The sequence below is a fragment of the Chaetomium tenue genome (genome assembly GCF_020726465.1).
Source record: "Chaetomium tenue strain MPI-SDFR-AT-0079 chromosome Unknown F5144scaffold_5, whole genome shotgun sequence".
Taxonomy (NCBI): domain Eukaryota; kingdom Fungi; phylum Ascomycota; class Sordariomycetes; order Sordariales; family Chaetomiaceae; genus Chaetomium; species Chaetomium tenue.
Genome location: NW_027117333.1, coordinates 1060250 through 1080543, shown reverse-complemented (window position 1 = coordinate 1080543; position 20294 = coordinate 1060250). Strand labels below are relative to the sequence as shown.

The following is a 20294-nucleotide window of genomic DNA, read 5'->3' as shown; positions in this document are numbered from 1 at the left end:
CGCCCTCCTTCATGCATGTGGCCCGTGCGGGGATTTGCCCATCGTCATTCCATGCTACCTATGCCAAGCTGACGGCGGCCTCTTCGGCGACAAACCCGATACATCTCAAGACCCTTTGAATGTTTCGCGATTAGCACCCAGGGCTCGCCAACTCGAGCCTAACGACATGTTCTCCCCACCTGCGTAACACGCTTTATCTTTCTTTCGCCTACGCTCTTTTTTTCTTGATTTCTCTTCCCCCACCTCCGGCGCATTTGCGTGAACATCCCGCCGCCCGCCGCTTCCGAAACACCGTCAAGCCTGCGCCACAAAGCAATATCCCGCCGCGCGGCACTCCCAATCCCCCAAACGACGTCCCCTCATTCAAAGAAAACATCAACACCTCGACCCTCCAACCCCCAAAACAAGGGACCAAGCGCCCCCGCGCAACCACCCCACCACAAACACACCCACACACAACAAAATGGGTTACCTCCTCTACAGCCTGACCTTCCTGGTCCTCATCACCGGCACGACCCTCTACCTCACCCGCACGCGCTGGCTGCCCGGGTTCCAGACGCGGGTGCAGAGCCTGCACATCCCCGGCAGCGACTACCTGTACTCGCGGCTGGCGCCGGGGGGCTCGTTCGAGGACGACATGGAGGCGGGCCTGTCGTCGGCCAACTTCGACCTGGCGGCCAACGTGGAGGGCGGGGACGGCCGCGCGGGCCTGGATGATACTGCGAAGAGGGAGGTGCTAAGGATTATGAAGAAGAGGAGGCTGAAGTTTGATGAGGCCAGGCGGGTGTATATGGAGCAGCGGTTTAAGGAGAATGGGATTGGTGCGGATGGGAGGCCGAGGGATCCGAAGTTTGTGAGCTTTTCTTGAGGGGGTTCGGTTGTTGGGGGTTGGCTGCTTTTCGTTTGCCTTTTGGGCGGAGGAGGATTGTTTTGGTGTGGCGAGATGCTACCTGGTCTATCGTTACTATTTCCTTTGCGTATTCTAGCATTTCCTTGTGTTTTCTTTGTGTACCTTTTCTCGAAGCGGGATTGCGAGGCGTCGAGGGGGCCATGGGATGCTTGGGGTTACGCTGTCTCCGGGGGGATGATACCAAATCCTCTGAATGCAGGATGAGACGGAGTATCTCCATGCAGCCATGCCAGTAGCGGACAGAGACTCTGTTTATCAGCGCGTGGAATCTGGTGTCATATTTTGAGCCACAGCACATTACCCGCTGTTTTCGAGCCTTTACAGGCGGAGGGCTGCGATGGACATGTTTGGGTACTTGCCAGAATAAAGGCATTAATCACAATTCATTATTTACTACCCATACTGGACTCGGCATTGTCTTGCCCTGTCTTCACCCCGTGCTCATCACTCCATTTCTTTGCTGCCTCGAAACTCCTACACGTGCGGGCCCCTTCAAATTCGAGTCGCCCGCCAGGTGTCACTTGGCTCATATGCTCGGCGGTGTTGCCGACGGCGAAGATGCCCGCATCACTGTGGCACATCAGAGTCTCCCGGAGTAGCTCAACACAGTAGTCTAAGCGCGGTCAGCAACTGTTTGCTCCCCATAAGTGCTGCCCACTCACCAATATCTACGTTTGTCTCGGTGCCGCCCACCCCGCGAGCCTCTTGCCTGAGTAGGTTCAGGCAACGCAGCTGGTAAAATACCTCGACACCGGCTCTGTAGCCCTGCTCGCCCGTCTCAGGGTGCCTGCTCGTCGCCGTGTTGGGTGATACGCCTAGTTTGTAGGCCGCTGCTTCGGTGAGAAACACATCGCCCGCTACCTCTCGTCAGCAAGTGTCAGATGGTATATACCGGGTTGAGTGTTTACCTTGTGTAAGAGATCGCCAGGCCTCTTCCGCCTCTCTACTCCGACCCGCATATGGCGAGTCCCTCCATGCTGGGCCCAATCCGGCTTGTTTGGTTTCGTACTCGATTACCGGTAATACCGGTGCTGCATCAGGCAAGGGTCTATGGCCGCTATGGTTTCCCGACCTCAGGCAAAATGAAATAGCAAAGAAGGTCATTGAAACTGAGAGGAGCACGGCATGGGCAAGCCACGCCCAGTGGCTGTGGGACTTGCTCCGATTATATGAGATCACTTCGTCGTCTGTATCTGAATCAGGCCGTACCCGGCGGCTCTTAGGACTGGGCTCCTCGTCAAGAGGGACGCGATGGTAGTGGATGTTGGACATGTTAACCGATAGTAATATCGCACAATACACAAGACAGAAAAGAAGGCAAAAGACGTGGCGAGTGCTCGATCTGGACAGGCCCAACTACAAGTCGGCCATCTATCTAGTTGGTGAGAAGGAAATAACAAGTGAAACGGAGGGTGTCTGTGTGCTCAGGGACCGGAGTTGCATCATGACCTCCTCGACGCCGCTAGGCTGTTTGAAGCCTTAGTAACCCACAGTTGGCCAGTTTGGCCGCCCACTCAAGTTGCCGAACATCAAAACTGGCAGATTGAGCCAGATTTTGGCGTGTGGTTGTGGAGAATTGGTTGGATTGGTTCACCGTATATGAGCGCTCCATCTTTCCCAAGCTCTTGCCTAATACTTTGAAGAGAAATAATACTTTGAAGAGAGAGAAAGCTTGGGGCGATACCAATTCGAAGCGCCGTTCTGTTTCGCGGGGACAAACGCCGAAACTGTGCAAGAGAGGTGTTTCAGTAGCCCGATGTGGTTTAGCCCACCCCACAAGATCGGATGAAACATTCCGCTGAAAAAGAAAAAGATGACATCAAGCCACTAATAAGTTTCCACTTTCCTCCGGGAGCCTCGGAGCACAGCCGCGGTGTAATGTGGCGGGCAGGCCTCCGAAATACCTACTCTAGAAACTTATCGCACGACTTATCAGTCCCTACTGCGGCTTTGGACCTTTAGCTGAACAGCAGGGTATTGTTTAAATAGGTACCTACCCATGGAGGCACGTTATGGTGTGCAGACCCTTAAGGCTGAACCGGGTGCTGTCTCGGGCCGTACAATTTCTCTGCCGAACCGGCAATCGAGGAGCCCGGCTCGGGACACACCTTTGGAAACGAAAGAAAAATGAAGAACTTCCCACAACATCACGTTCCTGTTATTCCTTTTCCAAATTCATGAATATATTCATGCAAAAACCTCTTGACACTCTCCTGTGGTATCGAACTTGATTTGCACATACGTCATTATCCTTCTTAACATGGCGTGATGTCTGTGCCAACCGCCGGTACATGCGGTTCTAGGCCCAGCTTTTGCTGGACGGTGACGAGGCTGAGTGGATTTCGCTGGGGATTGACTGAGTCGTTGGTGGACATGTAACCCCGCGGGCGGCGATGGTAGATCCTTTTGTGAAAAGTTCGAAATGGCTGACTCCCATTACAAAAACGAAAGCAGTAAATTGAGCGGATATCACGTAAATTGGCCATTATGTTCGATTTCTACGTCTTGAAGCAAGCAGGAACCGCACAAAAGTTCTGTTCTCCCGCCTGACAAGGGTTGTCTTGAGTTGGTGGGTAAGGTGAGATAGCGACAGGAGGAGCGGTGAGCTGGGCGCCGGTCTCAGAACGGCAGTTCCGGACCTCGCAGTGGCCACTCGGATACTTGCTTCCCAGCCGGGTGCAGTCCCGCTTCAAGTTTCGTACACGGGAGGAAAATGTAAGAAAGGATGCCGCACGACGACAAGCCCGTCAGCATGCAACGTCAGAAGCGATGCAGATTAACTAGTGTACATACATGTACATACCTCCACGTGCATGTACATACATGTACGTATGATGAGGGTGAATGGCATGCATCCAAAACCGTCGGCGAGTCTAATGGCTGGAAGCCGTCATGATCCTGCACGTTGAGCACGCGGCCCACCACCTGTTCCACTCCTTATGCTCTCTTCTGCCCGAAGTAATAAATCGGGCCTAACCGGACGAAGGATTGACTGTGATCTGTCCTATGGATCGGGGTTCTCCCCACCACCAGTTGGTGGTGGCACAGGGCCCATCATTTCAAGTACACACTGTGTACTGCATCACCGCATCGCTGCATCACTGCATCACTGCATCAGTCTGGTAGCACAGGCCCCCCATCGAACGGTGCAACCCGCCCCATTGGCAGTGTGGCAGTCTGCCAAACCGCTCCCCAGCACCCAGCGCCCAGCTGGAGAACGGGAACAAGCGTGTACTATGTAGGTGAGCCGAAAGGAGCAATCCATCTTCCCCACACACACCACTTCTCAGACCTTGTGCCGCTCACGCCCAGGGTGTCTCGACACGATTCAAGGCGCGGGGCCGCGGGGGCTTGCCGAGGCCGCACAATCTGTCCGGAGCCCAGACCCCCCTGGCCACCATGGTCGTCGGCCGGATAATTATGGCTGCAAGGCACCTGCAGGGCATTTGTTGAAAAAGAGCTGCTGGAGGAAATGCTACTTACACAAGATGTCACAATCACACTACCCTGCCTCCTGCCACCCATCGCTTGGCCTGCTTCTGAAGAACCGTGGGAGCGTGGGTAAGGTGAGATCAGGATACGAAAGATGTGGACTAGGGAGTGAGAAAGTGCTCGTCACTTTCTCAGCACATCGAACATGGACATGGACATGGACATGGGCGGCTCGCTCCCTGACCAAATTAAAATCAGATTCCATGAGATCTGCTGATAGGTTTGAAACCGGCGTGATATCTTTATTTGTAGGAGCGGTAATCCACGGTACAGGCCAAAAAATGACTCGGCTCTTTTTCTTTTCGTTTCGGCGGAGAGCCAGCCGGGAATGTTGCGTTGTGGTTGGTTCCATGTTTCTCGGGAAACAGAACATGAGCAGAGTCGTGCTTGCATTGCAGCCAGGCAGTCTCGTCCTTTTGGGGTCACTCCACTCCTGCGGGCAGAATGCACACTCCCTTGAGCCCCACTTCCCCCACTTTGGCCATTTCCGCTTTCCAGAACGGCCACGCTAAGATACCCTGGCGACGCACGGGCTGGACCCACACAGGGTATCCGCCTGCAGACGCCTGAGCATCCTACCCCTGCACCCCTGTCCATGTCCGTGAGCTCTGCAATTGCTTGGGTGGCGCCCGCCGCATGTCGGGCAAGGTACCTTACCTTTTTTTCCTTGGGAATGACTTGGCCAGCCGGATTGCCTTGCGCTTCCCCCAAAGTTCATCAGCCGCCCCTCCGCTCTGGGGTGTTCCGTTCCTTTTCCTTCCTTACGACACACTTTCCCCATCCCATCCCATCCCCTAGCACGGCCCGTTCCCAACCACCGTTGGTAGCATATTCGTCCGCCTAACCGCCTGCCGTCCGATGACAATCGGAATCACGGCTTGCATTTAAAGCCAAAAACTGCGAATACCGTGTAGCCGTTTCGTGGTGACGCGCATTGCATCCACGCCAAGGCGCTCCTCCTAATCCGAGTTGTGTTTTTTGCGCGTGCGCGGGGAGGCTGAACCTCCTGGCCAGCTGTTGTTGATCGAGGGAAAAATTTCCGCCGTCGCCCTCAGGTTACCCCATCAACTCAACACACGATACCAATCGCGATTCCATCGAAAATCGACCTTCCTTATCCCTCAGCCGCCACTGCGGAGACATAAGGAACAATAGCGAGAGATATTTCGACGAGAAACCATGTCGTCGATGTATCCCGGCCATCAGGGTATGAGGGGCGTGCCCCCTGCCAATGGCGGCGCCAGCCGTCTCAACGAGCTGCTCGACCAAATCCGCGCCGAGTTCGAGTCTCACGTTCGCCAGACCGAGACTTACGAGCATCAGAGTAAGCCGTTCCCGTCCTGGCCCTGCCATCATTAACGTCGCCGCGTCATAAGCGCGACGGGACGAACCCTACCTGCTAGCAGCCTTGGCTGTCGCGCATTTAGTCGGGTGGGCGCTAACAGTTCGTCTGATAGTTCAGGCCCAAGTCCAAGAAATGCAAATTATTCGTGAGAAAGTCTATCAAATGGAACAGGCCCAAATGGGACTCAAGCAGAAGTGAGTGGCCCTCCTACGTTGTCTGCCAGCCTCACCGCCCTAACGCGCCAGCTATTAGATACGATGACGAAGTCGCCATGTTGCGCCGCCAACTGGACAACCGCGGAGGCCCGCCGGGTCCCATGAACCCCCCTCCCCAGCACGTCGCTCCTCCTCAGCAGCCGCCGCAGATCGGTAATCCGGGGAACAATACAGTCATTGGGGCCATACTCTCCGGTCAAGTCACCCAAGGAGGCCTCGTTCCGCCGCCCCACCCCCAGCAACAGCAAGAGCAACAACAGCCCCCTCCACACATGCCCCCCGCGCCCCCCGGACTGCAAGGCCCGCCGCCGCCGCCGCCCCCCCCCCCATCTCAACAGCCTCCGTTTCAACCGCAGTATCCGCAGGCCCCCGCGCCGGGAGGTTTCCCTCCCCAACCTCCCCAGAGCACCGCATCGCCGGGGCCGGGAAACAAGCGACCCATCGGCAGGCCACCGGCAGCTGGCCCGGCCACGCCGCAAATCAATACTCCGGTCCCTTACAACGGCCCTGGACAGTCCCCCCAGGTCCCTACCCACCCGACGCCTGACCATACCAGGATGGCCCAGCATGTTCCCGCCCCCCCGCCTCACAACAACGCGCTGGGCGACCTTGACCCGGAGCGCCTGCCGAATCACATCAAGAAAGTGAGGGACGATTGGTGGGCCATTTTCAACCAAACCGTCCCCCGGGTCTTGGATGTGGATCTCGTACACACCCTTCAGCACGAGAGCGTCGTATGCTGCGTCAGGTTCAGCCATGACGGCAAATATGTCGCCACCGGTTGCAACAGATCGGCTCAGATCTACGATGTCAACACGGGCGAGAAGATTTGTGTCCTCCAGGACGAGAGTATCGATCTTAACGGCGATCTTTACATCAGGAGCGTCTGCTTCAGCCCGGATGGCAAGTATCTAGCCACCGGAGCCGAGGATAAGTTGATCAGGGTGAGTTTTGCTTCATGTTGAACTTTGTTTGTGTCACAGCAGCCATGCTAACTTGCACAGGTCTGGGACATTCAAAATCGCGTGATTCGGACCACGTTCGCCGGTCACGACCAGGATATTTACTCCCTAGACTTTGCCCGCGATGGACGCACCATTGCTTCTGGTAGTGGCGATCGGACCGTCAGAATCTGGGACTTGGAAACGGGCAACTGCAACTTGACACTTACTATTGAGGATGGCGTTACGACTGTCGCCATTTCGCCCGACACCAAATTGGTCGCTGCCGGCTCCCTGGATAAGAGCGTGAGGGTGTGGGATGTTAAGATGGGTTACCTCCTCGAGCGCCTCGAAGGCCCGGACGGCCACAAGGACAGTGTCTATAGTGTTGCATTCTCCCCCAACGCCCGTGAACTTGTCAGTGGCAGTTTGGACAAGACGATCAAGATGTGGGAATTGACCACCTCTCGCCAAATCGGCCACACTCAGCAGCCCCCGCTCAAGGGTGGTCGCTGCATCAAGACCTTCGAAGGTCACCGGGTACGTTTACAAGCCGACCTTGACTCACTGTGCACGTCCGCTAACACGAGAGATACAGGACTTTGTCCTCAGCGTTGCGCTCACCCCCGACTCGGAGTGGGTGCTCTCCGGCTCCAAGGACCGCGGCGTCCAGTTTTGGGACCCGCGCACCGGCCATACCCAGCTCATGCTCCAGGGCCACAAGAACTCAGTCATCTCGGTTGCTCCCAGCCCTGTCGTCACTCCTGGCGGCGGCTTCTTCGCCACGGGCTCGGGTGACATGCGCGCGCGCATCTGGTCGTATACTCGCTTGGACAGGCGGCCGTAGAAGGCCGCACATCGCGAAAACGCCGTGCCTCCCTCGGTTGGGGCGAGGGTGTTCTTTGAGAATGCGCAACGACGACGCAGGTTGCGGGGCCCGTCGAAGGCCGCACATCGCGAGAGCGCCGTGCATCCCTTGATTTGGACTCAGGTGTTATTTGAGAATGCGCAACGACGCAGGTTGCAGGGCCGCCCGTCATAAGAATAGAAATAGGGTTGGGCCGAGGGGGCGATGATGGCTTGCTTGGTTGGAGCTGGGACTACTCGGGGTTGGAGTGTGACGTACGTAGGCGGTTTCCCATTTGGATGTTGCGGCGTCAGGAATGGCTTGGAGAACTTTCTTCCCTTGTTCCTTCTTTCTTTTATGTTGGCTTTTGTGGGATGGATGGAATGGGTCACTGTTGTTGCTGTTGCTGTTGCTGTTGTTGTTGTCTTTAGTGTCAAATGGTTGCTGGCCGCGAACTCTCCCCCCCCCTCCTGTATTAGGCATGCTGGTAGTCCAGTAGCCTACCCAATATGTAGTAGGTCAGTTCTAATTGATGTTTGTCAAGTATGTGATTTGGTGGTTTGGTTGTGTATGTGCTACAATTGCGGATACGTATTATTGTATTAACCATGTCCCCCACATAGGTCGCTGTTTACACATGCTCTGAAATGTCCCAGAGTTAAACATACCCATAACCACCCCAATCCTCTTCTTACAACCTCCATCATCAGTACCACAGCTACAATGGGTAATTCCAAACATAACCAGTCCAACTGACCCCCAGGTAGGCGATACATATGTGATAACATCACAACCCCCCAAAGATATCATCAAACTCATCCCCCTTCTTCCGCTTCTTCTTTTTGGGCTTCTTGCTCTTGCCGTCGTCGAGCGAGCCAAAAATGTCGTCGAACTCGTCGCCTCCTGCGTCGCGAGTCTTCTTTTTCTTCTGTGATAGCCTCGCTTCGTGTGGGGGTGAGCTTTTAGCGGTGGTGTTGGATTCTTCGTCCACTGTTCTTGGCTTGGCTTTCTTCTTTACTTGGGATTTGGTTGGTGCCGGGGCGGTGTCTTCCTCTGACGGGCCGAAGATGTTGTCGAACTCGTCGTTGCCTGCTTTCTTTGACGGCTTTTTGGGCTTTGCTGGGTCGGTGTTGGTGCTGCCCTCTTTGCTGGGCGGTTCGGTTTTTGATAGGGCGGTTTGGGTGGGCAGCTTTCGCTTCGATGAGGGGTTGATTGGGAGGGATATGGATCGTGGATGGGGTTGTCCTGTTGCCTGTGAAGGCGCTGGTCGTGGGGCTGCGTCCTGCTCGATGGACAGCATGACCTCTTCTCTCGAGACGGCCACGCCCATGTCTACATCCATTTCCAGATCCAAGCCTCGGTCTACCGTATCCTCCCCCGCGACGCCGCTCATCCCAGCCGACTGAACACTTGCGGCTGCTTCCCCCCTAGCATCCGCCCCCTCCGACGAGTCGCTGGGCCCAGTAGCAAACGGTGCAACAGCCTGGTCCACCTGCGCCAGCACCCCGAGCAGCATCAGCCCAAGGTGTGCAAACTGCCGGTCCGCCGACAACTGTGTGAAGGCCCTGCGAACAGTTAGCAACCCATCCCATCTCACACCAACACAACAACCACAAGAACAACCTACAAAAACGCCCTCGGCCCCAACACCCCCCTTAAAAACGCCGCCCTCTTCTCCACCAGCACCAGCACCCCCATCCCCACCCCTTTCCCACCCCCAACCTCCCCCCTTCCCTTCCCCCTCCCTTTTCTTGAACTCCTCTCTCCCCTCTCAACAACCCCCACCGCCCCCTCCACCTCCCCCAACATCTTGCGCACCTGCCGACGCAGCATGTCGGCCTGGGCCCACCACTTGGCCAGACGGTGCTGGTTCTTGTTGCGGTGGTGGAAGCGCTCGAGCAGCTCGAGGGCGGGGGCGAGAGACGCGGCTGTTGTTGTGAGGGTGGTTGATGAGGTGGGGGTGGTGGTAGTGGTTGGGTTGGGGGGTGGTGCTGGTGATGGGTCGGGGGCCATTTTTTGGTTGACTGAGGGGGGTTGGTTTGTTGTTTTTCGTTCTAGGGAGGTGGTGGAGGACGAGGTTGGGGTTTTTGAGGTGCTGGTTGGTGATGTAATGTTTGAGGAAGAGTGGGTCTTGAGGTGAGTAGCCGAAATGATACTTATTAGGAAACAAAAAAAGGGTTGAGGTTGAGATGGGGTTGATTGGATGAGTGTGAGTGAGGTTGGTTGTAAGTGGTGAGTGATGCAGAGAAGCGCATTGAAAAGTGAGAGCAGAGCACGAGCTCAGGGTTAGGGTCATAACGGGCGAGACAACAGAATGTTGGAGAAAAGGGGAGGCAGCAAGTGAGCCAGTCAGTTAGCCACAGCGTTAAGAGGCACTTGAGAATTAACAAGTCAGCCGGGATATGAGCCCAAAGAATGTCAATTATATACCCGCCATGCAAACAGCTCCGCAAGCTTGCTCGCCCAACCGCTGTCATTCCTCGTCCCATGACACAAATAATAACCCACCACAGCTCTCGATATCTCAGGGAGGTATACATAACTAACAACTGAATCCAAAACCAGCAATCACTACACTCACCCCTACTCTCACCACCAGTATCCCACGTTGGTAAAGGCCGGCCCCTAGCAAACCCTCACACCACACACCTCCACCCCCTTCGTCTCGACATACGCCCTCCGGGCAAAATACCGCGCCGACACCTCCCCCACAAAGTCCGCATCCGCCTGGCTCCACACATCCAGCCCCATCTCTGCCAGCGCCTCACTATCCACCCTCACCCACCCCATCACCCTATTCCCACCCTCACCACCACCACCACTCCCCACACCACTCCCCACACCACCCAACAACCTCGCCCCCTCCTCCTCCGCAGCACCAGCACCACCAGCACCACCACCACCACCAACACCCCGCCCCCCCGCCGGCCCATCATAATCCGCATACGGCTCCACATCCTCACGGAGATCAAGCCCGAGCCCGAGCAGGTCATCCTCATCCGACGAGTCGACAATATCAGCCAGCACCGACAGCAGCGACGTGGTCAGGCGGTGGAAGTAAGCGACGGCAGCCAGCTCGATGCGCGCCCGGGTCTCGTCGTCGCGGTCGTCGCCGTCGACGCCGTTGTCGTTGTGCGCCGTGAGCGAGGCGAGGGAGGAGACCATGTCGCTTCCGGCGGCGGCCGCGCCGAAGCTGGTTCGTCTTTGTTGTGGTTGCTGTTGTTGTTGTTGTTGTTGGCTGCGTGTTTGGGTGGATGGGGAAGAGGCGGCCCCGGCGGGGGAGACGGGCGGGACGAGGTCGGTGAGGAGAGAGGCGTCGTGGCTCTGCTCGTCTACTTCGTCGCTGTGGCGCTTCTCGCCGGCCGAGGCCCACCACATGAAGCCGTTGTAGGCGAGGGCGGCCCAGGTGGCGGGCTCGACGATCGTGTCGGTGTCGTCGCCGCTGCCGATGGTGGGTAAGGAGGAAGGGCGGTCCTCGGCGGCTGTTCCGGGGCGGGAGCCGGCGGGTTTGGAGAGCCTGATGGCGGGGGTGGTGGGCGCTGGGGAGTCGCTTGCTTCCGACGGGGGGCTGCGAGGGTTGGGTGGTGGTTGTGTGGGAGGGTGAGTGGCTAGTCGGGCGAGGCCGAGGGTGAGGGAACGGAAGCGCCGAAGGTCACGCTGGGTAGCTTTCACAGGAACACCTTTGGGGCATTCTATAGTGGGCCAGACGCGCTGCTTAGCGTTCGATGAGTGCGGCGGAGGCATGGTAATCAGCATGTCCCAGAGCCCCTCCTTCATAGCGAGGATGCTGTCGGTAGTGCACGCTACCCAGCCCGAGGTAGTGTCGTCAGAGTTGTGGTGGCTGTCGCGGTCGTCGTTTATTTGGCTAGCTCGCTTCAGCGCCGCTTGGTGCTCGAGTAAATAGGATATGTCGTGCACTCCGATGCAAAAGAGCGGCCGGAGACGCTGGACAGGGGCGGCAGGGTCTACTACGTCGCATACGGAGAGGGGTATATTGGACAAGACGGAAATATCGTATACTAAGCTGGGTTAGTGAACGTCCAGAGACCCTCCATCGGGATGCCTACCGAAGTTGCAGACCTCGTGCACCGGGGCATGGCAGGAAATCAAAATACGTTTGCGCAGCAGCGCAGCACGTTGTATCGGAAAGATCAAGGGCCCAAAGGTGTCCAGCAACGAGGTCAGGCTCCAGGCCGGATGAAACGGAGACAGGCGGTGGCCTGGTGGTATCAAGGCGGTGCCGTCCGAGGCAGAACGATTCCTAGCATGCCCTTTGCCTAATCCAGGGCGGCTAGCCTTGATGCTGAGCAGAGGTGACTCGAGCGGGGTATCCTTCAATGGCTGTGGCGCTGTCGTCTCGCTCACCCCATTGTTCTCCCAATACTCGTCCAGCAGTTTTGTTTGTTTCCTATCAGCGGCCAGCTTGGCTGCCATGTCCTTCAAACCCTCGGCGTGGCGCCATGCCCTCCCGAGGCGGCCGTAGCTAAGCGGAACTAGCACGCCGACCGCGATCATGCGCGCATGGCGCGTCTCCTCCTCGTCGGTGGGGGTGTTGACGAAGGCGCTAAGGCCGGCGTGGCCGCCATCATGGACGAAGTATATCAGGTCGTCGGACACGGTGTGCAGGCCCGACGGCAGGCTCTTGTACTCCACGGTACCCTCCAGTTCGAGACCCTGCACAGCCCGCTTCCATATGATGGTATACCCGGCCTTGACGTCGAAGTCGATCAGGAAGAGGGCCGAGATGGGCGGAAGGTCGGGAAGAGCGGCAGACGTGGGCTGAGGTAACCGGACCGAGAGGGGCGGCTGCCCACGGCGGGATGCGGCCATGGTGAGTCGGAATGGGAAATGCGAACAGGTAAATAGGAGAGAGCCTGCGATGTGTGTGGTGCGATGCAACGTGCGAGGTCTGAGGTTTGGCGGGTTCTAGGGGCTCGAGAAGCGCTGTTGCGGAAATGCGATCATCATCAGTTTCGTCGTCAAATGGCCCAGGCGAAGTTCAATCAATCATCGTTGCCCAATGTACTTTTTTTCGATTCCTCACACAACCAAGCAATTCGGAAGCGAGGCTACCCGAAGTCGATATTCCTCGGAAGTTGCCTACCCAGTCCCGTCGCTGTGCTGCGGCTGTCGCGTTACAGGGTCCTTGGAGCGGGACTTGGGGAGCATGGGAGTGGCCTGTTCTTCCTTCCCGCAGCAGCATCATCGCCTCCTTGGCACCGCCGCCCTCGGCCCGTGGAACCCTTTTCTGGGTGAAATGCAGGTGCAGTTCGAGACGCCAAGCTTTTCCCCAAGTGACCTCAACATTTCTCGACCTCGGAAGAGAGAGAAGCGGGGCACAGTGGTCTCTGAACCAATCGAGGCCGACAGTGGCCCATCCCCCACATGCATCAACCAAGAGTAGGCCAGCCCGTCCAAACTTTTATTTCTGTTGGTGAAGTCACACGTGCGTCTGTCAAGCGATTCTTTTCCGGACGGTGACCGGGAAGCATGACTACACGACAAAGTATTGCACCGCATTCCCTGCTCACGAAGAACCTAAAAAAGTAACCGGGCGATCCCATCTGATATTGCCCGTAAAAGGCCCCATCTCCTCCTGAATATTTCTCCACCTAGGTACTCCAACAACGCCACCCAGAGAGGGACCGCCGGCAACGCACCGCGGTCGGTGAAGCAACTTCGAACCTCTGCGAACAAAGCTGGAACCCGAAGTCCTGAAATCTTTGCATCGCCATAAGGCCCCTACGGAAAGCGCAACGCGCATCGCATCGAACGGACCTTGCGCTGCTTTGCGCTCTGCACCTGCCTGCCCCGACGCACTCCTTTGATCCTCTCGAACTCCGGCCCTCTATTTCAAGATGGCGTTCCTACTCTATGTCGGCTACTTTCTAGCCGCATACGTCGCCTTGACGCTATTCTTCTACATGCTGTCCCCGGTAATACCCAAGTCGGCCTTCGTGGCCCGCGTGCTGGCCTCGTACCTCTCGTTGATCATCAGCTCGGCATATGGCGTTCTCGCTTCCATCGTCTTGCGCGCCGTCGGCCTCAACCAGCTCGCGCAATGGACCGTCGCCCGCAGCTTCAAGTACATCATGGGCTTCTCGACGGGCGTGACCTTCGACGTGGAGGACCCCGGTAACTACCTCGAAACCGTCCGCCCGGCCGTCTTTCTCGGCAACCACCAAACCGAGCTCGACGTGCTGATGCTGGGGTGCATGTTTCCCAAGTACTGCAGCGTCACGGCCAAGGCTTCGCTCAAGAAGGTTCCCTTCTTGGGTTGGTTCATGGCCCTGAGTGGCAGCGTCTTCCTCGACCGCGCCAACAGCAAGGACGCCCGCCAGGCTATGCAGGGCGCCGCCAACGAAATTCGCGACAAGCGCCAGAGCGTCTACATGTTCCCCGAGGGCACGCGCAGCTACTCCAAGGAGCCGATGCTGCTGCCCTTCAAGAAGGGCGCCTTCCACCTTGCCGTCCAGGCCCAGGTTCCCATCGTACCGGTTGTCGTTGCCAACTACAGCCACATTCTCTGGCCCAAGGGCCTTGTGTTTAACAACGGGCGGATCCCGTGCAAGGGTACGCAACCCCACTAATCTTTCTATGCCGTTTAAACCTCTTAAACTAACGCCCGGTTCGCAGTCCTCGACCCCATCCCCACGACCGGCCTCACTGCCGCCGACGTCGACGAGCTTGCACGATCGACTCGCTCACTCATGCTCCAGGAACTCTATGCGCTTACCGAGAAGGCGCGAGGGCAGAGCGTTCCCAGGCATGAAGACGAGGGCGCGAACGGAGTGGCAAAGACCACCGGTAACGATGCGAGAGTCGCGGCCTGAAGCTAGCCGCGCCTCTACGGTGGCCAAACGATGATGGCTGCCAGCGCCCGCCGACTACGAGATACTTAAGAGAGTTTTCTTTCGAAGAAATACATCAGTACGGGTTCATTCAGAACAGAAGACCTGGACCAGAAACGGTAGCGAATAGACACTGCAACAACATACCCCTCGCAGCACACCCACGTCCGTAGCCGAGTTCGGGCGCGGAGCCGAGGGAAGAGAGCATATGATATATACCCTTATAGAGAGATGGAGTCAGGAGGGTGAGGTCATGGCGTGGAACGGTTCTTCTTTGACGATGGTTTAGATGCCACGCCGCTATAGAGGATAGATGGGGAGCACACTGGGTAGTAGAGAGGGGGATTGGTTTGCATTAGGGGGCGCCGAGAAGCTTCTATCCAGCATGGCATGGGGTATGTCTATTCTTGGACACACCCGGGAACGGGGAGAGAGGATCCCTATCCCTAGGTAGTTAGTGAGAATCCTAAGTCTGAAGTCAACTTCGTTCAGGGATGGCAGTGCAAGTATAACGTATACCGAACGGTTGGGTATATGGTCCGGTTTCATTCCGTTAGCAAACCTGTACCTCCTACACTCACGAACCATGCTCAGGGGTTACCATTCCACCTGTTTACCAACTTGCACGGCACCCCAAACTCAGCAGCACTGCTCCTACATCACTAAAGCAGCACGCACGCCAAGGCTCAAAACATCTAGACCATTTTATCTACCCTACGCACAGCCCTCCAAATCCGGCGAACTCAAATCAGACCACACATATATCCATATACCTCCCTCTCTCCCCCTCTCCCACTCTCCTATCCCCCATTTCCCCACCACACACACTTCTACTCCAACCTAACCCCTCGCCCACCTCTCCAACCCCCTCAACACACACCCCTCCCCCCCAGCCCCACCCTCCCTCTTCACCAACCTCCCCACCGTCCAAACCCTCTCCCCCTCCCTCTCCAACACCGCCCTCACCTCCCCGGCCCTCCCCGCCTCCACCGCCAACACCATCCCCAGCCCATTATTAAACGCGCGCGCCATCTCCGCCGGCTCGACCGCCGATCCCAGCCAGCCAAACACGGCCGGCACCTCCCAGGTGGCGACGTCAATCTCGGCCGCGAGGTGCACGGGGAGCATGCGCGGGATGTTTTCCGTCAGCCCGCCGCCGGTGATGTGCGCCATGCCCTTGATGGCGCCGTCGCCCGTAGCGGCGAGGGCGGCGAGTAGGGGCTTGACGTAGATGCGCGTGGGGGTGAGCAGGGCTTCGCCGAGGGTGGTGGTGCCGTTGGTGGTCCAGGGGCAGGGGTCGGTGTAGGCCAGGCCGCGGGAGGCGACGATTTTGCGGACGAGGGAGAAGCCGTTGGAGTGGACGCCGGAGGAGGCCAGGCCGAGGAGGACGTCGCCCTCGACCATGGCGTCCTTGCGGGGCAGGCGCTGGGGCGCGCGCATGACGCCGATGGCGGCGCCCGCGGCGTCGTAGTCGTCGCCGGTGTAGAGGTCGGGCATCTCGGCGGTTTCGCCGCCGACGAGCGCGCAGCCGGCCGCGCGGCAGCCCTGCGCGACGCCCTCGACGAAGGAGGTGGCGACGGAGACGTCGAGGCGCGAGCAGCCGTAGTAGTCGAGGAACATGAAGGGCTCGGCGCCCTGGACGACCAAATCGTTGACGTTCATGGCGACGAGGTCGATGCCGACGGTGTCGTGCTTGTTCATCTTTTGCGCGATGATGAGCTTGGTGCCGACACCGTCGATGGCGCCGACGATGATGGGTGCCCCCGGGTGGCCGGCGGCCGATAGGTCGACCTCTCCGCCGAAACCGCCAATGATGGCATCCGCGCCCGGGCGCCGGGTGGTGGCAACGGCAGCCTTGATACGGTCGACCAGCTCGTTGCCGGCGTCGATGCTCACGCCAGACTGCGCGTAGGTGAGTTTGTCGGTGGTGTCGGTGGTGCGGAAGGCGCGGTGGGCGATGTCCTTGCGGTAGTACATGCCGTCAAAGTTGATCAGCTTGACGCCCTCGTAGGCCTTGTCGACAGCCGCGCGGAGGGAGTCGCCGGTTGCGGTGGCCGCGATGACACGACCGCCCGAGGTCAACAGCGCATCGCCGGACAGCTTTGTTCCGGCGTGGAAGATGTTGATACCGTCAGGCGGGTTTGCGACCTGCATGGGGATGTTCTTGGGGTATGATTCCGGATAGCCAGGGGCGGCGACGACCACGGTCGTGCTGAACTTGGAGGAGACTTTGAATGTGATATCCTCGAGATACGGGACGGGCCCGGCGCATGCGTACATAATCTTCGCCAGATCCGTCTCAAGTAGCGGCAATACTGTCTGCGTCTCGGGGTCGCCAAAGCGGACGTTGTACTCGAGCGCCTTAGGGGTGCCGTCGGGGGCGATCATCAGACCGGTGAACAGGCAGCCACGGAAGGGGAAGCCGTCCTTGCGCATACCGTCGATGGTAGGCTGGAGGATCTCGCGCTCGATACGGGCAATCAGCTGCGGCGTGGCGAGCTTTGTCGGGGCATAGCAGCCCATGCCTCCGGTGTTGAGGCCGGTATCGCCCTCTCCGATACGCTTGTGGTCCTGGGCGGGGGGCAGGGACTTGATGGTGGTGCCGTCGCAGAACGATAGGATGCTCAACTCGTCACCGACAAGGAACTCCTCGATGACGACTTCGTCGCCCGCTGAACCAAAGGCCTTGTCCTGCATGATATCCTTGAGCCCCTGCAGGGCCTCCTCCTGAGTCTGCGGGATGATCACGCCCTTGCCAGCAGCCAACCCTGTGGCCTTGATAACGACGTTGTGCTTAACCGACTTCAGGTATTGACAAGCCTTCTCGTAGTCGGAAAAGTTCTCGTAGGCGGCGGTCGGGATGTTGTGCTTCTTCATGAAATCCTTAGAAAAGGTCTTGCTGCCCTCCATGGCCGCAGCCTCCTTGGATGGGCCAAAGACAGGAATCCCCGCATCGCGGAAGAAGCCCTCGATGCCGTCGACGAGGGGCGCCTCGGGGCCCGGTACCACGAGGTTTATAGCATTTTTCTTCGCAAATTCGACGAGGCCCGGGTAGTCGTCGGCGGCCACCGAGGTGTCGTTGATGACCTTGGGGACGCCTGCAGTGCCTCCGTTGCCAGGCACGGCGACGATCGACTCCACCAACGGTGACTGGGCGAGCTTCCAGGCGAGGGCGTGCTCGCGGCCGCCGTTACCGATAAGTAGGATGCGCAGAGACGACATCTTCACGTTGGGTCAAGTCGAATTGGTCGTCCTCTGCCCAGCATCTTGTCCTTCTCCGTGTCCGGCGCGAGAAAAAAAAAACCTTAAAAGGGTGTTAATTACCCCTCCCCCGCATTTTCGGCTCCGTTATCGAAGCGCCGGCGTTGATTGGTCAATTCGTGTATAAGGGCCAGACAGAGCACGGCTCTTGGGTTTGGACTTCTTTTCTAAAACAGGACCTCATTATTACAGACGATGGTTTGTTCTTGGTGGTAGTCCATGGTTACGCATCTGTAAATATTCCGCCAAGGCAGCCAAGCAGGCAGATTGGCAGCGCCGGATTACAATGTTGAACAAGTACCCCGAACCCATCTCAGGTTCAGCATCACGTCGAACCGCTGAGAGTGAAGGAGTAGGCGGGAGTCGGTCAAATGGACGCCAATGCACAGCAAGGCGTCAGAGTGAGTTTTCGTCTCTCATCTGTGGTCGATATCTTACTGTGCAGTTGCAGTATGCTGCATGGTCCTTGGGTACCATGTTCCCCGGTGGCTGGTGGAATGCCTTTCATCAGCATGACATCTTGCTCACATAAGAATAACCAATAACTTCCCAGTATAGAGTTCTGTGAAACATTTGAAATGTGGCTGGCGCTGGCCTCGACAATCGGTCGTGAATTATCTCCGCTTTCCTAGCCCCCACGCATGATGCCGCGAGTTACAAAGCGCAGGAGCCGTGAGCGGCCGCCAGCTGAGGCCCGGCAGCAAGGTATCTCCCGGTCCGGTACGAAGTACGGCACGCACGGCTACTCGGATAGCGAGGGAGCGCAAATAACGCTTCGTTGGTGCCGAATGCGGTTCTGAGGGCGGCGCGGCGGTGGCGCTGAGGGGCGAAATCCTGACTGTCAGATTTAATCCCATGTGCCGTCGAGGCTTCTGTTTTCTGACTAAAGGGTGGATAGGAACATGTAAGGTACCCTACCTTGACATTCACATGCATCAAACTCTGAAAGGGAAAACTGCCTCTGACTGGATTTGCATTCACCTAGGTAGGTAGCCGCACGTATCTTAGCACTAAGCTAGGTCTTCTCCAGCTGCATCCGTGTCCTCCTTCTGGGCAAACAAGACATGGAGGAGCGACCCTGACGAAACAAGAATGGGAAGAAGTTGACCAGCCGAGTCGACGGCATAGACACCCGAGATGCCATTCCATTGAATTGTCATCTCAATGGCAGCAACAGAGAATACAAAGGTTAAGAAAATGGAGGTCGGACTAATCGGTTTGATCCACTGATCGTATTGAATTTTGAAGCACAATATTTTGTCGGGCTGCACTTTTTTGCTCCCTAGGAAGACAATGTAAGAACATATCCTGTTAATAGGGGAGAGCGGGCTCCCAGGCGTCTTTGAAGTTGATGGAATTGGTGGGTGGTCGGAGTAGATACCAGTCAGATGGACTCACCGATGGTAGAGGCCACCCCCAAGAAAAGCAGCAAGTCGAACACAATACCGATAGTCCAGATGAGGAATAGGATCCTGAGGAAATGCTTGAGGATGCCGCGGAGCTTAGCTCGCACAAAAACCCACACAACCTCCTCACACGGCGATTGGGGGAGGACGTTGACTCCCCGCCACCAAAAGTAGACCTGGTACAGGATGAAGGCACGAACGACGAGATACAAGAGCGCGTCGGTTATACTAAGGGAGGTCTTGTAACTGCCGAAGAGTTTGATGCGGGGCTGCTCAATATTATGCTTCAGTATCGACACGCTGACCGGAGCGCCAGAGGAGGTGGGATGTCTTCTCACCCTGCCTGCTGGCATCAACTGAGGGAGTAGCTCCAGGAGCCAAATAACCACCTCGCAAGCGTAGATGCATCTATGTTTAGTCGCGTGGACCATGCCGATGAAGTTGGCGAGGACGTATACGAGGACCGCCCCGCGCAAGAAGAGGAACATCTCGGATTTCTTGTTTGCTTTTTCTTCGGTATTGTAGTGACGAATATTGGCCAGGACGAGGGCTACATACTGGATGTATAGCCCAAGGCGCAGACCCAGGCCGTAAAGGTCGCTGTTTCCCTCAAAACCACATGTAGGCTCCATGGTCTGCCGGGAGGTATCTTGGGCTGAATTGCTTTCGAACCTCAGTCAATGAAACGTCTCCGGCGAGATCACAATGGTTTAAGTAGGGCCATATTTTGAGCCAGGGACGTGTTGGAGCTGACTCTGAGAGGGTGAGGGTCCCATTAGCCGACTGCCTCTTGAATTTCTTCATTGGGTGCCCGCCCATGCGTGTGGCTTTGCTGGGCAAAGGGTGTTATCTGGCTGTAGAGGGATCTACGACGGGACTGCCTATGCAGTGGTACGTGATGTCGAGATTCTATTTGGCAGGCGGGCAGGCAGCTGAGCTGCACATACACCCTTCGGTCCCCGTTCAATATCAATTAGCTGCTGGGACCCGGCTTCAGCAAAGGCTGCCAGACTGGTTTACCAGTTA

At 57.3% G+C, this 20294-nt stretch overlaps 9 protein-coding genes across 9 annotated transcripts; 3 read left to right on the top strand and 6 right to left on the bottom strand.

Moving 5' to 3' along the window:
* Positions 1-21: 21 nt before the first annotated feature.
* Positions 22-1082, top strand: F5144DRAFT_280824 (uncharacterized protein). The gene has a single exon (XM_066783708.1). It carries the CDS (start codon positions 464-466, stop codon positions 866-868), a length of 405 nt encoding a protein of 134 aa, XP_066641064.1. The 5' UTR covers positions 22-463; the 3' UTR covers positions 869-1082.
* Positions 1083-2594, bottom strand: F5144DRAFT_281288 (uncharacterized protein). Its single transcript, XM_066783711.1, has 3 exons — positions 1819-2594; positions 1573-1767; positions 1083-1523 (listed from the first exon to the last, which is right to left on the bottom strand). Exons 1-3 carry the CDS (start codon positions 2180-2182, stop codon positions 1297-1299), a joined length of 786 nt encoding a protein of 261 aa, XP_066641063.1. The 5' UTR covers positions 2183-2594; the 3' UTR covers positions 1083-1296.
* A 2820-nt stretch (positions 2595-5414) lies between these two features.
* On the top strand, positions 5415-7863 carry F5144DRAFT_280775 (WD40-repeat-containing domain protein). Its single transcript, XM_066783706.1, has 5 exons — positions 5415-5726; positions 5860-5941; positions 6000-6906; positions 6967-7443; positions 7502-7863. Exons 1-5 carry the CDS (start codon positions 5582-5584, stop codon positions 7748-7750), a joined length of 1860 nt encoding a protein of 619 aa, XP_066641062.1. The 5' UTR covers positions 5415-5581; the 3' UTR covers positions 7751-7863.
* A 583-nt stretch (positions 7864-8446) lies between these two features.
* Positions 8447-9428, bottom strand: F5144DRAFT_280813 (uncharacterized protein). Its single transcript, XM_066783707.1, has 2 exons — positions 9374-9428; positions 8447-9315 (listed from the first exon to the last, which is right to left on the bottom strand). Exon 2 carries the CDS (start codon positions 9264-9266, stop codon positions 8538-8540), a length of 729 nt encoding a protein of 242 aa, XP_066641061.1. The 5' UTR covers positions 9267-9315; positions 9374-9428; the 3' UTR covers positions 8447-8537.
* Positions 9429-9506: 78 nt separating this feature from the next.
* On the bottom strand, positions 9507-10098 carry F5144DRAFT_576529 (uncharacterized protein). Its single transcript, XM_066789140.1, has one exon. It carries the CDS (start codon positions 10044-10046, stop codon positions 9522-9524), a length of 525 nt encoding a protein of 174 aa, XP_066641060.1. The 5' UTR covers positions 10047-10098; the 3' UTR covers positions 9507-9521.
* Positions 10099-10155: 57 nt separating this feature from the next.
* Positions 10156-12937, bottom strand: F5144DRAFT_621803 (uncharacterized protein). The gene is made up of 2 exons (XM_066792083.1): positions 11818-12937; positions 10156-11769 (listed from the first exon to the last, which is right to left on the bottom strand). Exons 1-2 carry the CDS (start codon positions 12578-12580, stop codon positions 10376-10378), a joined length of 2157 nt encoding a protein of 718 aa, XP_066641059.1. The 5' UTR covers positions 12581-12937; the 3' UTR covers positions 10156-10375.
* A 502-nt stretch (positions 12938-13439) lies between these two features.
* F5144DRAFT_280746 (uncharacterized protein) lies at positions 13440-14742 on the top strand. The gene is made up of 2 exons (XM_066783705.1): positions 13440-14323; positions 14387-14742. Exons 1-2 carry the CDS (start codon positions 13609-13611, stop codon positions 14581-14583), a joined length of 912 nt encoding a protein of 303 aa, XP_066641058.1. The 5' UTR covers positions 13440-13608; the 3' UTR covers positions 14584-14742.
* A 383-nt stretch (positions 14743-15125) lies between these two features.
* On the bottom strand, positions 15126-17881 carry F5144DRAFT_613506 (phosphoribosylglycinamide synthetase). The gene is made up of 2 exons (XM_066791749.1): positions 15568-17881; positions 15126-15255 (listed from the first exon to the last, which is right to left on the bottom strand). Exons 1-2 carry the CDS (start codon positions 17821-17823, stop codon positions 15241-15243), a joined length of 2271 nt encoding a protein of 756 aa, XP_066641057.1. The 5' UTR covers positions 17824-17881; the 3' UTR covers positions 15126-15240.
* A 966-nt stretch (positions 17882-18847) lies between these two features.
* Positions 18848-20281, bottom strand: F5144DRAFT_576517 (uncharacterized protein). The gene is made up of 3 exons (XM_066789139.1): positions 19607-20281; positions 19261-19537; positions 18848-19144 (listed from the first exon to the last, which is right to left on the bottom strand). Exons 1-3 carry the CDS (start codon positions 19898-19900, stop codon positions 18873-18875), a joined length of 843 nt encoding a protein of 280 aa, XP_066641056.1. The 5' UTR covers positions 19901-20281; the 3' UTR covers positions 18848-18872.
* Between the last annotated feature and the right edge of the window lie 13 nt (positions 20282-20294).

Coding starts and splice junctions, on each gene's coding strand:
- F5144DRAFT_280824 (XM_066783708.1), top strand. CDS start 464: ATGGGTTACCTCCTCTACAGCCTGACCTTCCTGGTCCTCATCACCGGC.
- F5144DRAFT_281288 (XM_066783711.1), bottom strand. CDS start 2,182: ATGTCCAACATCCACTACCATCGCGTCCCTCTTGACGAGGAGCCCAGT. Junction 1,768..1,818: donor CTGGCGATCTCTTACACAAG/GTAAACACTCAA, acceptor GACGAGAGGTAG/CGGGCGATGTGTTTCTCACC. Junction 1,524..1,572: donor CGAGACAAACGTAGATATTG/GTGAGTGGGCAG, acceptor GACCGCGCTTAG/ACTACTGTGTTGAGCTACTC.
- F5144DRAFT_280775 (XM_066783706.1), top strand. CDS start 5,582: ATGTCGTCGATGTATCCCGGCCATCAGGGTATGAGGGGCGTGCCCCCT. Junction 6,907..6,966: donor CCGAGGATAAGTTGATCAGG/GTGAGTTTTGCT, acceptor TAACTTGCACAG/GTCTGGGACATTCAAAATCG. Junction 7,444..7,501: donor AGACCTTCGAAGGTCACCGG/GTACGTTTACAA, acceptor CGAGAGATACAG/GACTTTGTCCTCAGCGTTGC.
- F5144DRAFT_280813 (XM_066783707.1), bottom strand. CDS start 9,266: ATGCTGCTCGGGGTGCTGGCGCAGGTGGACCAGGCTGTTGCACCGTTT.
- F5144DRAFT_576529 (XM_066789140.1), bottom strand. CDS start 10,046: ATGACCCTAACCCTGAGCTCGTGCTCTGCTCTCACTTTTCAATGCGCT.
- F5144DRAFT_621803 (XM_066792083.1), bottom strand. CDS start 12,580: ATGGCCGCATCCCGCCGTGGGCAGCCGCCCCTCTCGGTCCGGTTACCT. Junction 11,770..11,817: donor GCACGAGGTCTGCAACTTCG/GTAGGCATCCCG, acceptor AACCCAGCTTAG/TATACGATATTTCCGTCTTG.
- F5144DRAFT_280746 (XM_066783705.1), top strand. CDS start 13,609: ATGGCGTTCCTACTCTATGTCGGCTACTTTCTAGCCGCATACGTCGCC. Junction 14,324..14,386: donor CGGGCGGATCCCGTGCAAGG/GTACGCAACCCC, acceptor CCCGGTTCGCAG/TCCTCGACCCCATCCCCACG.
- F5144DRAFT_613506 (XM_066791749.1), bottom strand. CDS start 17,823: ATGTCGTCTCTGCGCATCCTACTTATCGGTAACGGCGGCCGCGAGCAC.
- F5144DRAFT_576517 (XM_066789139.1), bottom strand. CDS start 19,900: ATGGAGCCTACATGTGGTTTTGAGGGAAACAGCGACCTTTACGGCCTG. Junction 19,538..19,606: donor AGTTGATGCCAGCAGGCAGG/GTGAGAAGACAT, acceptor AATATTGAGCAG/CCCCGCATCAAACTCTTCGG. Junction 19,145..19,260: donor GGGGGTGGCCTCTACCATCG/GTGAGTCCATCT, acceptor TTGTCTTCCTAG/GGAGCAAAAAAGTGCAGCCC.